The sequence below is a fragment of the Eucalyptus grandis genome, chromosome 2 (genome assembly GCF_016545825.1).
Source record: "Eucalyptus grandis isolate ANBG69807.140 chromosome 2, ASM1654582v1, whole genome shotgun sequence".
NCBI classification, from domain to species: domain Eukaryota; kingdom Viridiplantae; phylum Streptophyta; class Magnoliopsida; order Myrtales; family Myrtaceae; genus Eucalyptus; species Eucalyptus grandis.
The window spans coordinates 51,836,150-51,851,380 of NC_052613.1; the positions used below are offsets into that span (position 1 = coordinate 51,836,150).

General features: G+C 43.0%; 1 protein-coding gene across 1 annotated transcript; it reads left to right on the plus strand.

Annotated features, from left to right (window-relative positions):
* Positions 1-2,700: 2,700 nt before the first annotated feature.
* Positions 2,701-7,694, plus strand: LOC104433522 (ATP-citrate synthase alpha chain protein 1). The gene is made up of 13 exons (XM_010046298.3): positions 2,701-2,862; positions 3,027-3,145; positions 4,581-4,757; positions 4,855-5,016; positions 5,163-5,243; positions 5,637-5,688; positions 5,777-5,891; positions 6,014-6,095; positions 6,450-6,545; positions 6,654-6,755; positions 6,986-7,102; positions 7,192-7,308; positions 7,443-7,694. Exons 2-13 carry the CDS (start codon positions 3,047-3,049, stop codon positions 7,512-7,514), a joined length of 1,272 nt encoding a protein of 423 aa, XP_010044600.2. The 5' UTR covers positions 2,701-2,862; positions 3,027-3,046; the 3' UTR covers positions 7,515-7,694.
* Positions 7,695-15,231: the final 7,537 nt, after the last annotated feature.

Here is a 15,231-nt window from a genome sequence, read left to right on the forward strand (position 1 = left end):
GTAAATTGGTATGCAGAGTGAAATAAACCCGATAAATCGAGCTCAAAAAGCAATGATGCCTCTTTTGCTTAGCATGAGTTTTCCAGCACGTTCCACATACTTTCTCAATTTGTTTATACTATATTCAATCCAAAAAAACACTACACTATATTCAATCCATTGTATTCTCTACCAAATAGCAAGGGAAGAAGTGAACTATGAAGTTTTATTGGGACAGAATCTTATGTTGACAACATCAAATGAAATGAACGCATACAGAATCTCACATGCCAAGTTCAAAAGGGCTTGAAAATTTGACGAGTTTCAATTATATTAGATATCGAAAGCAATGATGCACATAGTCATTGTTAATCTTGATAGGTAAATTAATTGATAGGACACATGTCATTGTTATACCTAGGTTAACTACGCGACGAAAAAGTGTGAAAAACGGTTATGCAACTCAAGATCAAAGGTCGCTTTTACTCAGCCAAACAAATCAAAGGTGGCCCTCACCTCACCAGTCATTTTCTCGAGGGGGCAATGATGTTGCGTTACATACGATGATGACAATTAAATGTACGAAATAACAATTAGGTGGAGTGGACCGACCACCTTGTTAGTCACATGCCCAACCTACACCGGTGGACCGTTGCATTACATTTCGTATTTAATCTCGTGAGGCAAAAATGCGGAAGCACGGAAAAAAATCAAATAATTCAAGGGAAAAATAAATGCAAAGAGGAAACCTAATACGACGGTTTCGTGATTTGGTGGGGCATGTCTACTCCGCGAGCAGATATTGATGAGTTGTTTCAATAAAATTAGAGAGAGAAGATTAGAATCACTTACATATCCTCAATGGCACCCAAAAAGTTTTATGAACCAAAATCAAAGAGATATAAAGTTTTTACCTCACACTCTGACACTCCTTAACGGCTCCTCGAACTCTTTCTTGAGTTAGTCTTTTCGTTCTATACAAAATTAAGTCGACAGCATCTTCAAAAAACATTCTTGTCCGTGTAAGAACGTTTGCCGCCAATCGTCTTGAATAGTCTGGCTGCTCTCGGCACCTGAAATTCACTTTTGCTACTGTCCACATCTTGAGTCGAACATCCACCTAGTTTTGGGCCTAATGTCTCAATAATTTTTTGAAGTTCAGACCCTGCAATCTAGATCATTAGGGTGCATTAGGTTTGGTTTTGGGGAAAGTTTTTAGAAAAATGCAAAGTTAAAAGAAATAAAATATAAAAAAGAATTGCATTACAAAAATACTCAAAGCACCTCCAAACCACTCTTGGGCTAGGGGGCAATAGCATCTCTCTAAAATATTTACCAAAAGTCATTTGGATATTTTCTTTTTTTGTCACACTCCTCTTTTTTATATACATGTATATGCGGTGCTCACGGTGATCAAATCTCAAACTTCATACTTTCTAGCCCACTCTATCTCTTTACTAGTGAGGTTATATGCCTATTGGCAAAAATTATTTACATTTGACGAAGGGTTTTAAGGCCTCAAAGGGCTTTGTCAAAAGCACACCTATTAGATACCAATCTTGACATCAAGCACAAAACTAGGGACGTACAAATCTTGTTCGCACGCATTGCGAATCTTTTCACCATCTTTGGATGCCCTTGAACTCCAACACAAATCGATTCCAAATCAAATAGGCCCAATTTTCAAGCCGCATTCAACAAATCTAGATATTCATGTGCAATTAAAGATCTATGAGATTTGTTCCCTCATCCCATTTGCGCCAAATTAATGAACAATAGGGACAAGCACATGGGAATCGACCTCTCTTGTTTTACCAAGATCACGGCGTCTACCGTGAATAAAGACGATGATAAAAAAAAAGGAGTGTGATGGATCTCTCCGTTGATTTGATGGGAAGAGGAAAGTACAAATTAGAGGGCGGTGGCCAAGAGAAGGCAGCTGCTAATTAGGCTCCAAAATGCGATGGACGGGCCCAACCCCACCACCCTCCATTAAATTACTCATTAAAGTCCAGCCACTTCTCCACCAAAGTACGCCTCTTGAATTCCCATTTTCAGTTCGACCGAGAAAAGTTAAAAATTCCCATTTTCAGACCCCAAGCCAAGCATTCTTTCAGACCCCAAGCCAAGCATTCTCAACTTTAGCAACCACCACCATGATCGCTCGACATCATAACAGACTAAGAAACTACAGTGACGAAATCAAAAATTCGATATAATCACGGCATTAGCAGTAACAATATTCATATGTTGCATCGATGAGTTTCGACCGACATTTTCGGTCCGTGTTTGCAAATCGTGCCGATTAAAAAGCTGGTGCGCTGCAACAAGGAGGGTGAAAGATGCTGCACAAAATATCAGGAACGGACCAAAAAACAGAGTGATACCACGTGCCCTGTTCGGTGGATTGGGTCGCACCCGATCACTACCGCAGTAAGAAAGGGTACAGAACAGAGGACAGTTGAAGTCGACATTGAAGCGCTGGTCCAAGAAGGTAGGTGCCTCGTGTGTCCAGCATCATGCGTAAACCAAAAGCTTGGAAAATCAAAAGGGTTTTTTTCCAATTGTTAAATATGTTCAAAGATTTTGAAAAAAAAAGAAAAAAATATGTTCAAAGATGCCTTTTTTCGTGAGATGCTACTGTTCGTCACACTCGGGCTGTCCGAAGTCTGAACAGAAGCCAGCCAGCCAACCAACCCCATATTATTCTCAATTTTAACTAACACGAACCGGAGAGAGAGGGAGAGCAAAAACCCACCTACCACTATAAATATAGAAGCAAGCTAGCACGAGAATTCAGCTTCAATCGCTGAATCTACCCATCTAACCTCTCGACCTGCTCGTTCAGCCTCCTCTTTCTCTTCCTCTGTCTCTACCCAACAGGTAAAAAAAGAAACTTGCCCCGCTTTCCTTGGTCCATTTTTGAATTCGTCCTCTTGGGATCTGGATTTGCGGGAAACGAGTTTCTGGGTTTTGTGTTTCTGCCGTTGAGACGCCGATCTTGGGCGGAAAGTCGAGGTTTTGATTGTTGTTTTTGGTGTGATCAGCAAGGCGAAGGGAAAAGGAGATGGCCCGCAAGAAGATCAGAGAGTACGACTCCAAGAGACTGTTGAAGGAGCATTTCAAGAGGCTCTCCGGCAATGATCTGCCCATCAAATCTGCCCAGGTAAGCGCCTGTTCGGCATTTGATTCCATCTCTTTAGCCGTAGCAGTATGTTTTTTTTACGCTTTGCGCTGATGAATAGCTCCGGCTCTCTGACCAAATGTGCATTATGCATTCTCTTGTTAGTGAGATTAGATTGGATTGCTGCCTACCACTCCTATATTTGTAATTATGGCTTATGAGGATTTGAACTCGGACGATCTAGATTCGCAGAAAAGTCCAACTTTTCGTATGTTCTTGCATCCAACTAAACTCCCTTTTCCCCGAATTGTGCTGAAAATAATTGGAGATCTCAAAAATCTGCAAACATCAGTAATTTAAGCTTTTTCAGATTCAGTGGAATTCTTAGGCTTAAACATGGTATAATCAATTATTTTGCCAAGTGATTAATGTGAGAAGATATGGCTATCGCTAGATTTGGCCCAGAGCTGGGAGCTGGTTACTCGCACCTTGTAAAAGCAGAACAGATCCACGGTTTTCTGGTGGATGATGTACATACTACATCTCCCACTATTATAGAATGCAGCTATCAATCAAAGGGATTTGGTTTTAAATGGGAGTCGGTTTATTAATATTTTAAGTCGGCCTCGAAACAATTGATTGCATTGATACTTAGCAAATTTAATCATGACAAATATTTTGAAATCTGTAAGGAAAAGATTGTTTCTCTTGAACCTTTTAATTTACTTTTTTATGTGTATAAATATAGCACGCCAAAAGGAGGGAGATATAAAAACGAAAGTTGAATGAATCATTTGACAACTAGATGCGTTTGTTATTCAACTACAGGAATGAATGACATTTCCAAATTTTCCCATAGAAGTTTGGAAAAGTCATAAACAAACATTAAAATAGGTGAACATGTTTCACTTTGAAATAACAAAGGTCTAAGCCTAAAGTAAGAATAAAGGTAAATTAAGTTGATGGGGTAAGGGCAGCTAGTTAAGTTAAGCAAATAATCTCACAGTGGACTCTCTCTTCATTAAATGGAGAAGATTGCCAAGAATATTCGATCCTCTATCACTAGAGTGATCAGCTAGGATCATTTTCCATCTGAAGCCCTTCTAGTTTTCGTCATGTGGGTTAGTTAGGCAATAGCTTACAATCCGGCGTTCAGTAGTTGGTTCCAGAGGATGATCAACCACCACCTAAAACATAGCGTAGACCCTAAAGTATTAATTAAATTATGAAAACACTAGTGTATGCAACTCTCTTTTATTTTTTTCTTTTTTGGTGAAAATGTATGCAACTCTTTTACCTCTCACATTACAGAAAAAAGTATGACTTGGAAAAAATCTCCGTTATCTCTCTTTTACTGTTCCACAACTACATTGGTGTATAGGATTCTAACATATACTTCTTCTATAAGCAATGCAAATTAGTTAAAGAAAATGCTATAATGAGTATCTCAGTACTGATGAAATTGCCTTTGTGCCAGGTGACAGAATCTACTGATTTCAATGAACTAGTGGAGAGGGAGCCCTGGCTCTCTTCAGAGAAATTGGTTGTGAAGCCAGACATGTTGTTTGGTAAGCGTGGGAAGAGCGGCCTGGTCGCCTTAAATCTTGACTTAGCTCAGGTCGCTGTCTTTGTGAAAGAACGCCTTGGCAAAGAGGTATGTTCTCCCCTTTTTCAAACCGTTCTTTTCAATGAGAGCAATGCTTCCATATAAAATCTTATTTTAAGCTGACGGTTTCTGTATTCATTAACAGGTAGAGATGGGTGGGTGTAAAGGACCCATTACAACTTTCATCGTCGAGCCTTTCATACCACACAAAGAGGAGTTCTACCTAAACATTCTCTCTGAGCGTCTTGGCAGCAGCATAAGTTTCTCCGAGTGCGGAGGCATTGAAATTGAGGAGAATTGGGATAAGGTACTGTGAAATGTGGTTGTAATCTGATCATGTAAATCCTTTCTCATCAAAAAACTAGTTGAAAGCCTTCATTAACCTTACATTGCTCATACATTAGTTGTAATGCGATCATTTTCTTTTATTCATGAATACTGTCTTATCTCCAGGTCAAAACTATATTTGTGCCAACTGGTTCACCTTTTACATCAGAAGTGTGCGCTCCACTTGTTGCAACTCTTCCTTTGGAGGTACTTTCTGCATTCATTAGTAATATAAACAATAAGTTGCTTTCATTATCTGTATCTGAAGGGAAAGATATTATGCCTGACTGGATGACCCTAGACACATTAACTCAGTTGCTTCAGTGGGTAATAAGTTTCTCTGAAAATATTCATGTGACTAGACAAGTTATCTGATCAATATGGTGTTGAAGTTCCACAGGCGTTGCCTTTTGTAACATGGATTTATCACTAATGTTTTTCTTTGTTTCGTTATCAGTTGCTTCATTGGGTAATAAGTTTGTCTGAAAATATTCATGTGACTGGATAAGTTATCTGATCAACATGGTGTTGAAGTTCCACAGGCGTTGCCTTTTGTAACATGGATTTATTGCTAATATTTTTCCTTGTTTCTTTATCTAGATCAAGGCAGAAATAGAGGAGTTCATCACAGTGGTTTTTACCCTCTTCCAAGGTACAGTAAGAAATTAGAATGGGAATTATTAGCAAGTGAAGGATGCGCTTGTAAAGATGCATGACCTAAGTTGAATTTTCCTCTGCAGATTTGGACTTTACATTCCTCGAAATGAATCCTTTCACATTGGTTAATGGGAAACCTTATCCCCTGGATATGAGAGGCGAGCTGGATGACACTGCTGCTTTCAAGAACTTCAAGAAGTAAACATCCCCCTCTTTGTTTTCTCCTTCACTACTCGTTTCCCCGTCTATGCGGATCAAAGGAAAAAGAAATGGCCACTTAATGAGGGTTTGTAACTTCTAACTTAATCCTGTATTTGCAGATGGGGCAAGATTGAATTTCCTCTGCCATTTGGAAGAGTGATGAGCCCCACAGAGACCTTCATTCATGGCCTAGATGAAAAGGTAGTAAGGGCATAAATGCAAAACTAATCATGCAACCATTCCTTATGATGCTTACTGCACAATTTGATATTGATCGTATAATTTTCCTTGTGCCTCTTACTGTTGCTTTAATTTTGGAGTGCTCACAAAATCTTCCTCAAAGGGCATTACCATCCCTCATCCTATTTTCATTTGCATTTTGCAATTCAATATTTCTTTGTCAAGTACCCTGAAACCTGTGCTTGTGGAAATCATGAGTCCGCATCTTCCTCTTATACTAGTGTCAAATTTTAAATGGACATTCAGATTGCAAGCTAAGTAGCTTTTGTACGTGAAGGGTACACTAAATTCTTCTGTACTGTTGTACACCTGCAGACTAGTGCATCTCTGAAATTCACGGTTTTGAACCCAAAGGGAAGAATTTGGACAATGGTTGCTGGAGGCGGTGCCAGTGTCATTTATGCAGATACTGTGAGTTTTTCTTTTTCCTTTGTAATTTTATCTAGAAAGTATGTTCTTGATTTTTCTTTTATTTTATTGAACCTGCTGCCTGCTCACTTGTTACTTTTTCCATGTCAGGTTGGTGATCTTGGCTTTGCCTCCGAACTTGGGAATTATGCTGAATATAGTGGAGCCCCCAATGAAGAGGAAGTCTTGCAGTATGCCAGAGTCGTGATCGATGTAAAAACTTTATTCCTCTGTAAAGAGACATCTTTTCTGCAAATGCATACAAATATACCCTCAGTTTAAAACTTGAGCTTTCAATTGCTGCAGTTAGCATAATAATAACTAAACTGACAAGCGTGCTCAGAATTCTAATCCAATAGCATATAAGATGCAGTTTCTCAGACATTATTATTGATATTTATCTATGCTAGATTTTGACAAGTTTGATCATCAAACTCTTGCAGTGTGCAACTGCTGAGCCTGATGGCCAGAAGAGGGCCCTGGTTATTGGAGGAGGTATAGCTAATTTTACTGATGTTGCTGCCACATTTAATGGCATCATCCGTGCACTGAAGGAGAAGGTAGGCTTTGTTGCACATCATGCATTACATACTTTGCAGTCTCTTTCAGCACAAGTAGATGCTAAACTGCTTGCTGTTCGTATTTTCAGGAAGCAAAGCTTAAAGCTGCGAGAATCCACATTTATGTGAGAAGAGGAGGCCCCAATTACCAGAAGGGTCTCGCAAAAATGCGAGCCCTCGGAGAGGAAATCGGCATTCCCATTGATGTAAGTGCCTCATTGAAAGTTTCTATTACTTAGTGCATACGAAACATCAGGTGCACCGCATGAGACAGCTATGTATTGCTATCTGTTAGAAACTTGTCAAAGTGCTGAACTTTTGCTGCTGATTGCTTTCGTAGGTTTATGGGCCGGAGGCTACTATGACCGGGATATGCAAACAAGCCATTGAATGCATCACCGCGGCTGCTTGAGTTCTCGACTTCGATAATCTTTGTTTCTCTTCTGCATTTTCATGGACATTTCCAATTGTTCAGTTGAATCCCAATAGTCATTTGTACTGGAAACGTTTCGATGTTATGAATGTAATTTCATCACCATAATCTTGGGCCACAACCGCGGTCCCTGAGAATAAAAGCAGTTTCCGTCTCAAAGCTCATTTATGCCGGGGGACAATCCACATTGCTAGAGACATCACGTGTACAAGAATTCCGAGTCTATCTGCGATGAAATGATTGCCAAATCAATCTAGCCATTGTACGAATCGCAAAGAATATCATTAACAGCCCTTGGTACGAACTTCGGAGAGGCATTAGACTTTAAATTACGAGTGGGGCGATTCAATAGTCACAGGAGAATCCTAAGTCGGAACAAATCCATCAGTGACGATCATTGCTTATTCTATGATTCTTACTGGTTATTATTGCAGTTAGACAACCAAGAGCGTTAGCCTACGGACAACTGCATTGTCTACTCATTCGATAATGCAAAACTCATCTTTTTTGCCAGAGCGTTCTGTATCCTTTTTGCTCATCAATGCCGAGTAGGTGCTCGATGCCACAGAACCTTAATACCTTAGCTGTCGATATCTCGAGACCAAAACCTTGTTCTCGGGAAACCAAAAAGAAAACAGCTTGTATGCTTCCTGAGACTGTAGGTAGGGGTGATCGGTTCCCAATTTAGTCCGATTCCACCTAGGAATCGGGAATCGGACCTAGAGGACCAAAACCTTGCTCTCAAGAAACCAAAAAGAAAACTGCTTGTATGCTTCACGAGACTGTAGATAGGGGTGATCGGTTCCCGATCCGATCCGATTCCCAATTTTTGGGACAGGGGAACAAATCAAGTTGTTCTAGAGCCAGGAACCGGATAGGACCGACTTGTTCAATCCAGTCTGATCCGCTCTTATGGAACCGATCACTTAGGAAAAAAAAATTAAAAAAATAAGAGTTGTTACTATTTTTAGGATTTATTGTTATTTTTAAAAAAAAATCAAAAAATATATTTTCTGAAAAAAAAAAAAATAGTTGGTTTGATCTGGTCCAATTCCTCCTCGGAATCAGGAATCAGACAGACAATCACCGGTTTCCAGAAAAATAGAATCAGGAACGAGACCAAATCGGCTAGTCCAGTTGGTGTAGGCAATTCCTAGTTTAAACGGTCCGACATGCTCACCTCTAAGTGTAGTATGCCGCTTCGAGCTTTCTACTGGAGCGTGGATCGGCGTCCTCGGCTCAGGAAGTCCAACTGCATGCCACGAAATGGGGAGGTGGGCTGGATACATCTCGTGGGGCGACTGTTGCAGTTTAGATGCATTAGAGAGTATGGTGCTCGACTTTCCATCTGCATAATGATGGTCATGCATAGTTCATCGAAAATCCTGTAGGGTTTGTGATGGGCTCGAAATTTAGTCAACCGGTATTCTGAAATAGGACTCAGGAGGAAACTATACTATTTAACTCTATGCCAAAGCATCCATTCATCGGAAAAATATAAAAGAACGAATTTAATTTCAGACAAAATACGGGGCTCTCGTGTATTTAATCAAGACGGCATAAGACTCTTTTTAAACTTCCTCGAGTCTGGAATCAGTTCAGGGCGGATTTAAGATTAACTGGGTTCGAGTTTGAGAGGAGATCAACCGTCATAAACCCATCATGACTAGTTCCCTAATTAAGCAAAACAAACGGTACTTGGGAATGCTAGGTGCATCTCCCGCTTCCATATCTCGTCGACTCACGCATGTTTTAATCAAATGATTCGAATTTCATGTTTCAAAGTACTCCCGGGAACAGATCCAGCGGAGATGGAGTTGGCACGATCTTAAATTAGGAAAAGAGCTTTCTAAATTTCGAATCCACGGACGGCCCGTTTTTAACTCGAGAGTCATCCAGGCAGAAGCTGAGGTTTCCAGTATTCTAGCCAGGTAGATGCAAGGGAGTTAGGTGGTGAGGTTTGGTGAGCAGCAAATGCCTTTGGGCCGCTAGCAAAATCAGCCGAAGTGAATGCATCCAATTGCATTCAAGATTGGAGATCCTGCACCAGCCACCACCCACACAAGCTAGCAGAGAGAAAAGGACCGCATGAAACGACTAATGTCCCGCGTAATATTATTCCATTCAAAATTCAACTCGGCCTAATCGTTAGGTCGCCTAAAATTCCATTCGCTAGCATATTGTCCACGCTTTGCTAGCGTTTTATCTTTGAAAAACTCATTGAAAACTTATGTCGGGCAGCAGCCACGAAATTCTTGTTAACGGGAGAGTACTTTATTTTTCTCTCGCGAGACTGATCGATTGAAGAAGACTTTTTGGTCCTCTGTCGTTGTTCCTATCTTTATTCACCCCGGAAGCATCAAAACGGTACCTAACATGATTTACTGTTGCGCAACCCGATTCAGCCGTGTCAAACTGTCGATGGCATAGAAAATATGGCAACCGTGAGATGACGGCACCCTCGAAAGACAATTGGTTCACGTGTTGAACGATGCCCTAACTCGTTGCAGAGAGTCAAGAATATGACAAGGACAAGTCAACCTCTGAAAGGATTGATGAGACCGCATTGGCTTGGAAGCAAGGTGAAGGAGCATCGGCAAATTTGGCGATAGCCGAATGCACTTTTGATTAGATCGTCGGCCATCGCGGCTGGCTGCTTTTTTCTGATTAATGGTGGAGTGTTTGCTTACTGCCTTCGGCTTAAAGTTAGGCGGGCTAAAGCTAATCAGAGGGAGGGATCACGTGGTAACGAGGCGAGGGTTTAGAGTCGAGATGACCTCGGAACAAGCCTCGGATGCGGTCAACTTCGGGCGGCTTGTCTCGCAGTCGTGACCGTTTCTGCAGCCTCGGTCATGCCGTTACGTTCCATTCCGGTGCCTCGTTTTCCTGTTTCTGCGCGGAACCGCACATGCCTTATCTGACTTCACCGAGGATCGGGAGATGCTCGCACTTTTGTCCGGTAAAAAATGTTACATGAAAATAATAAACAATCGATTTCACGACTTTCTGCGATTGCATATTATCTATCGACCCACTTCTTAAATGCCTACCTACAATCTCCGATGTCACTTAACATATCGGTTTGCAATATGTGACTTTTCTCTGATGATAAACTCCATTTATCCTGCTCAAAACATAAATGGCTTGAAATGCATTTACACGTGATATCAAGAGTTATGATGGATATGTGTCCGCGACATTTCAAGTCCCAGATGAGAGATGTCCCATTCAATGATTCAAAAATCAACATCCACCCCTTATTGATCGCTATCTTCTAAGATTACTTTAAATATTCATTCTGATAACTTGACCCGGCCTGCATAAAAATCATAATCTCTTCCAGATTCTTACATGAAACTTGGAATTAAAGTTCCACAAATGTAGCATCGTCATAAATGAGCTCGTAAATGTCAAATCTCCTAAATGTCCAAATCAATGCCAATATCATAACTTTGGTAACATAAATTTCATCAGCATCGTACAATTATAAAGCCAAATATCTTACTCAAAGGTAGGTGTTCGTTACGAGATCAAATCTTATAATGTCCAAATCAACGCCGATATCATAATCGGGTAATATATTTCATCAGCATTATATAATCATAGAGCCAATTATCTTACTCGAGGTCCGTGATCCTTGCAAGATCAACGACCGAGTTACCCAATCCATGCGTTTGCCGGGTCCCACGCTGTCTAAGGTGTCAACCGTCACGGAACAAATTACTCCTTGGGGAGGGGAGGGGAGGGGAGGGAGGAGGGATGGTTCGCTGATAAAGAAGATGGTCATTGCCCGCCCGCCCGCCACTCGAGACTCTGTCACTCTGACATCCCCAACCGCAGCAGCCAGCCACTCCAGTCCGAAAAAGTCCGAAAAGATATTAGGCGTTCAGGCCCGATATATAAAGCCAACGCCATTCCATCTCTTGCCTTCACATTCCCACCACCCGGCGGCCAAGAAGAAGCCACGCGAATTCGCCACGAAAATGGACACCGACCGATCCGAGCAAGACGAAGCACCACCACTTCCTCCTCCTCTCTTCGGCGACATCCTCGAGCTCACCCTGGCTCACGTGCCCCTGGCCGACCTCGTCGCCGCCTCCCGCGTGTCCCGCTCCTGGAAGCGCGCCGTCTCCTCCTCCCTCCGCCACCTGAGCCCCGCCAAGCCCTGGCTGCTGGTCCACTCCCAGAGCACGCGCCCCCTACCCCATCTCCACCCGCGCCTTCGACCCCCGCTCCTCCGCGTGGCTGGACCTCCGCCTCCCCCAGCCCGCCAAGCACCCCTCCACCCTCCGCTCCTCCTCCCTCCTCCTCCTCCTCCTCCAACCTCCTCTTCATCCTCTCCCCCTCCAGGCTCTCCTTCTCCTCCGACCCCCTCCACCTCTCCTGGCGCCACGCCGCCCCCCCGCTCGTCTGGCGCGCCGACCCCATCGTCGCCCTCGTCGCCCACCGCCTCGTCGTCGCCGGCGGCGCCCTCGACTTCGACGACGACCCCTCGCCGCCGAGACCTACGACCTCCGGGCCGACGCCTGGGCCGCCTGCCGCTCCGCGATGCCCGCCCTCCTCAAGGACAGATCCGCGTCCGCGGGGCTGTCGGTCGCCGCCGACGAGGAGAGAATGTACGTGACGGACAAGCTGTCGGGCGTGACGCACTCGTACGACCCCGAGGCCGACGCGTGGGAGGGGCCGCACCACCTGCGCCCGCGCGGGGACGTGTTCTGCTGCGTCGTCGGGTGCGCGGGCGGCCGGCTGATCCTGGTGGGCCTGCTGGGGAGCGAGGAGAATGTGAAGGGCGTGAGGGCGTGGGAAGTGGAGCGAGGGACGTGGAGGGCGAGGGAGATCGGGGAGATGCCGCCGGAGATGGTGGGGAAGATGAAGGGCGAGAGGTTCTGCGCGTCGTCGATGAGCGTGTGCTGCGCCGGCGATTTCGTGTACTTGAGCAGGGATTCGGACCCGGGCACGGCGGTGTGGTGCGAGGTGGGAGGGGACGGGGATTGCCGGTGGGGAGGGCGGAGAGCCCGGCGGCGACCGGCCGCCGGGGGCCGGCGGAGAGGGTGGTGTTCTCGTGCGCGGACGTGGGGATGAGCGAGCTAGATCGAGCCTTGGGTTCTGGTGATCCGAGGGATGTAATTCGGAGCACATGAACCGATCCATCGGTCGAGATTTATCCCTTCTCTTTTTCCGATGCAAATTATTATGTTGTCATTTTCCCATACGAATACATGAAATTTCTTAATTCTTCTCGGAAGTCGTCATAGGGACGACGATAGACTCGTCCGGGCGACCTTTCTTTTTTTTTCTTTTTTTTTTTCCGCTCTTTCAATTACAATAAAAGCAGTCAAACGTCACGAAGAAAATCAGTACCGACGCTACAATAATACAGCATAGAAGACTCCACTAAGTATTTTTTACTTTAATAAATGGGAGACTCTTGTAAGGAAAGGAACGTGAAAATATTCCAAGAAAAGCAGTCAAACGTCACAAGGAAAATCGGTAGTTACGCTGCGACAATATAGAAAACAGGAGCCTACCGACATTGTATTTTTAACTCTAGATGAGAAATTGCTAAAAAAAAAAGACTATGAAAATCTCAAATTGCAAGCTTATGTGTAGCGCCATTGTTGCATCTACGGCTGAATACTCAAAGGACAAAAACCCTTTTTATTGAATGGCATCAACTCAGATGTTAAGGCCACAACACCACTCATATTTTGCCAACTTGCCTTGTTGCCGTTGGTTGCATTGTTCTTGTCTTCGTAAAGACGACATTGAGACATAATTAATTGATTTTATTATTATTATTATTATTATTATGGTTGTGGGGTTGCACTTTGCTAGATGTATAAATGCGCGAACAAATGGAAATAGCCTAATAGGTCAAAGATGGTATGCTAAATTGTTGGCCGGGTCCACCTTCATTTGGAGCCTAGTTAGCATTAAAAAGAGAAAAGACAAGAGACAGAGAAGTTGAAAAGAAAGTTGTGACTTCGTCCGTGTGTGGGGTGCACCTAGGGGTGTGCATGGTTCGAGTGGGCAATTCCCGACCTAGAACCGGGAATTGCTCGCTAAGGCCGGTTCCAAAAAATTAGAACCGGGATCCACTCGTTTGTTGCATGGATCCACTCGGGAATCGGACCGCCGGCCCGTCCGGTCTCGGGGTGGATGTGGAACCGATCTCGACGCGAAATAATTTTAGTTTTCAATATAGAACGACCACGTAACATCAAAGCAAGTCAAATAAAGAAAAACCAAATTTAACTACATAGAGATGTGGACGGCGGGAGAAGTAAACGCAACGAATTTACATATACGGTATGGGCGGTTCCTTGGTATTTTGCACACCCCTAGAAGGGAGTGAGATAAGACCTAGGGTTTTTTTTAGTAATTCTTTTTTTTAATATTAAAAAGGTTCCGGTCCGGTCCGAGTGGGTGGGCAGGTGGATCCGTCCATAGAACTGGGAATTGGACCGGTACCCACCGGTTCTCATAAATTGGAACTGGGAACCGGATCGGTTCCCTCAAGAACCGCCGGTTTCGGGCGGTTCTGATCAAGTTCCGGGTGGTCCGAGCGATTCCTGAATATTTTGCATACTCCTAGGTGCACCCAAAAGTGAGGAGGAGAGAGAAAAACTAAAAGCTATTGCAACAGGAGGGAACATAAGAAGATAAGAGAGGGCTGCAACTTAGTAGTCTCAATTTGAAAGCCGAACACTGATGATGTTAGGTCAAATTTGAGTATTTTGTTTATGAGACTGAGGGTTACGAGTTAATGGTTTTCATTTGTTGAGAACTACTTCCGAATTCTCCCATTGTAATTAGGGTTTTTTTGCTTCGAATTTATTTATTTACATGTGTGGTGATGAAATGAGATTGTAATGTTGATGTTGTGCTTCTTGTGTGTAATTAGAAAAGAATACTTTGTGTATTCTGCTATTCTTGGTGATTAGTGAATGTTTTGAGCAATTCGTGATTTTTCCCGTATCTAGTTTTTCACGTTAAATCCTTAGTGTTGTTATTTGTTTTGTCTACTTATCATTTCAGCATTATATTTGCATATTGTGAGGTTATATATATTGCTAGTTGTTGCTAGGGTTTAAGAGAATTTCAGTTGATTTAGTTTCGGGGGAGAAATTGATTCTGAATTGCATTTGGCTCATGGTGAATTATTGTCCCCGAGTTCTCCCCAACATAAATGAGGGCATAGTAAACTAGTCGCCACATGCATAGGATAAAGCTGAGGTAGGCTCCGTTTGTTTTGTAAAAAAATTGATAATTTTTTAATTTTTTTCCTAAAAACTTGTTAATATCACTTACAAAAATGAATAAATGAAAAAAAAATTCTGAAAATATTTATACATAAATTATTGTCAATAAATGAAAGAAAATTCGATGGAAGGAATTCCGGGTCCTAACAATTGGGGCAAAATGAATCGGGCATTGAGCATCATTGGGTTTTACAAGGGCCCCATTCCAGGCCGGCCCATGAACACCGATCTCGTGGACGATATGGCCCATGACGAATTGAAGCGGCCCATCAGCAGACACGAGGCGTGTATTTGTTCTGTCCTTCGATCGGACGAGATCCGAAGCGATTTTTTTTGCCAAACTTTAGTGATCCTCGTAATTCCACTTTCATTTATCGGGACATACACGAAAAACTATAAACGCACGACTTCCCAAGCAAACAAAAAAGAAAATT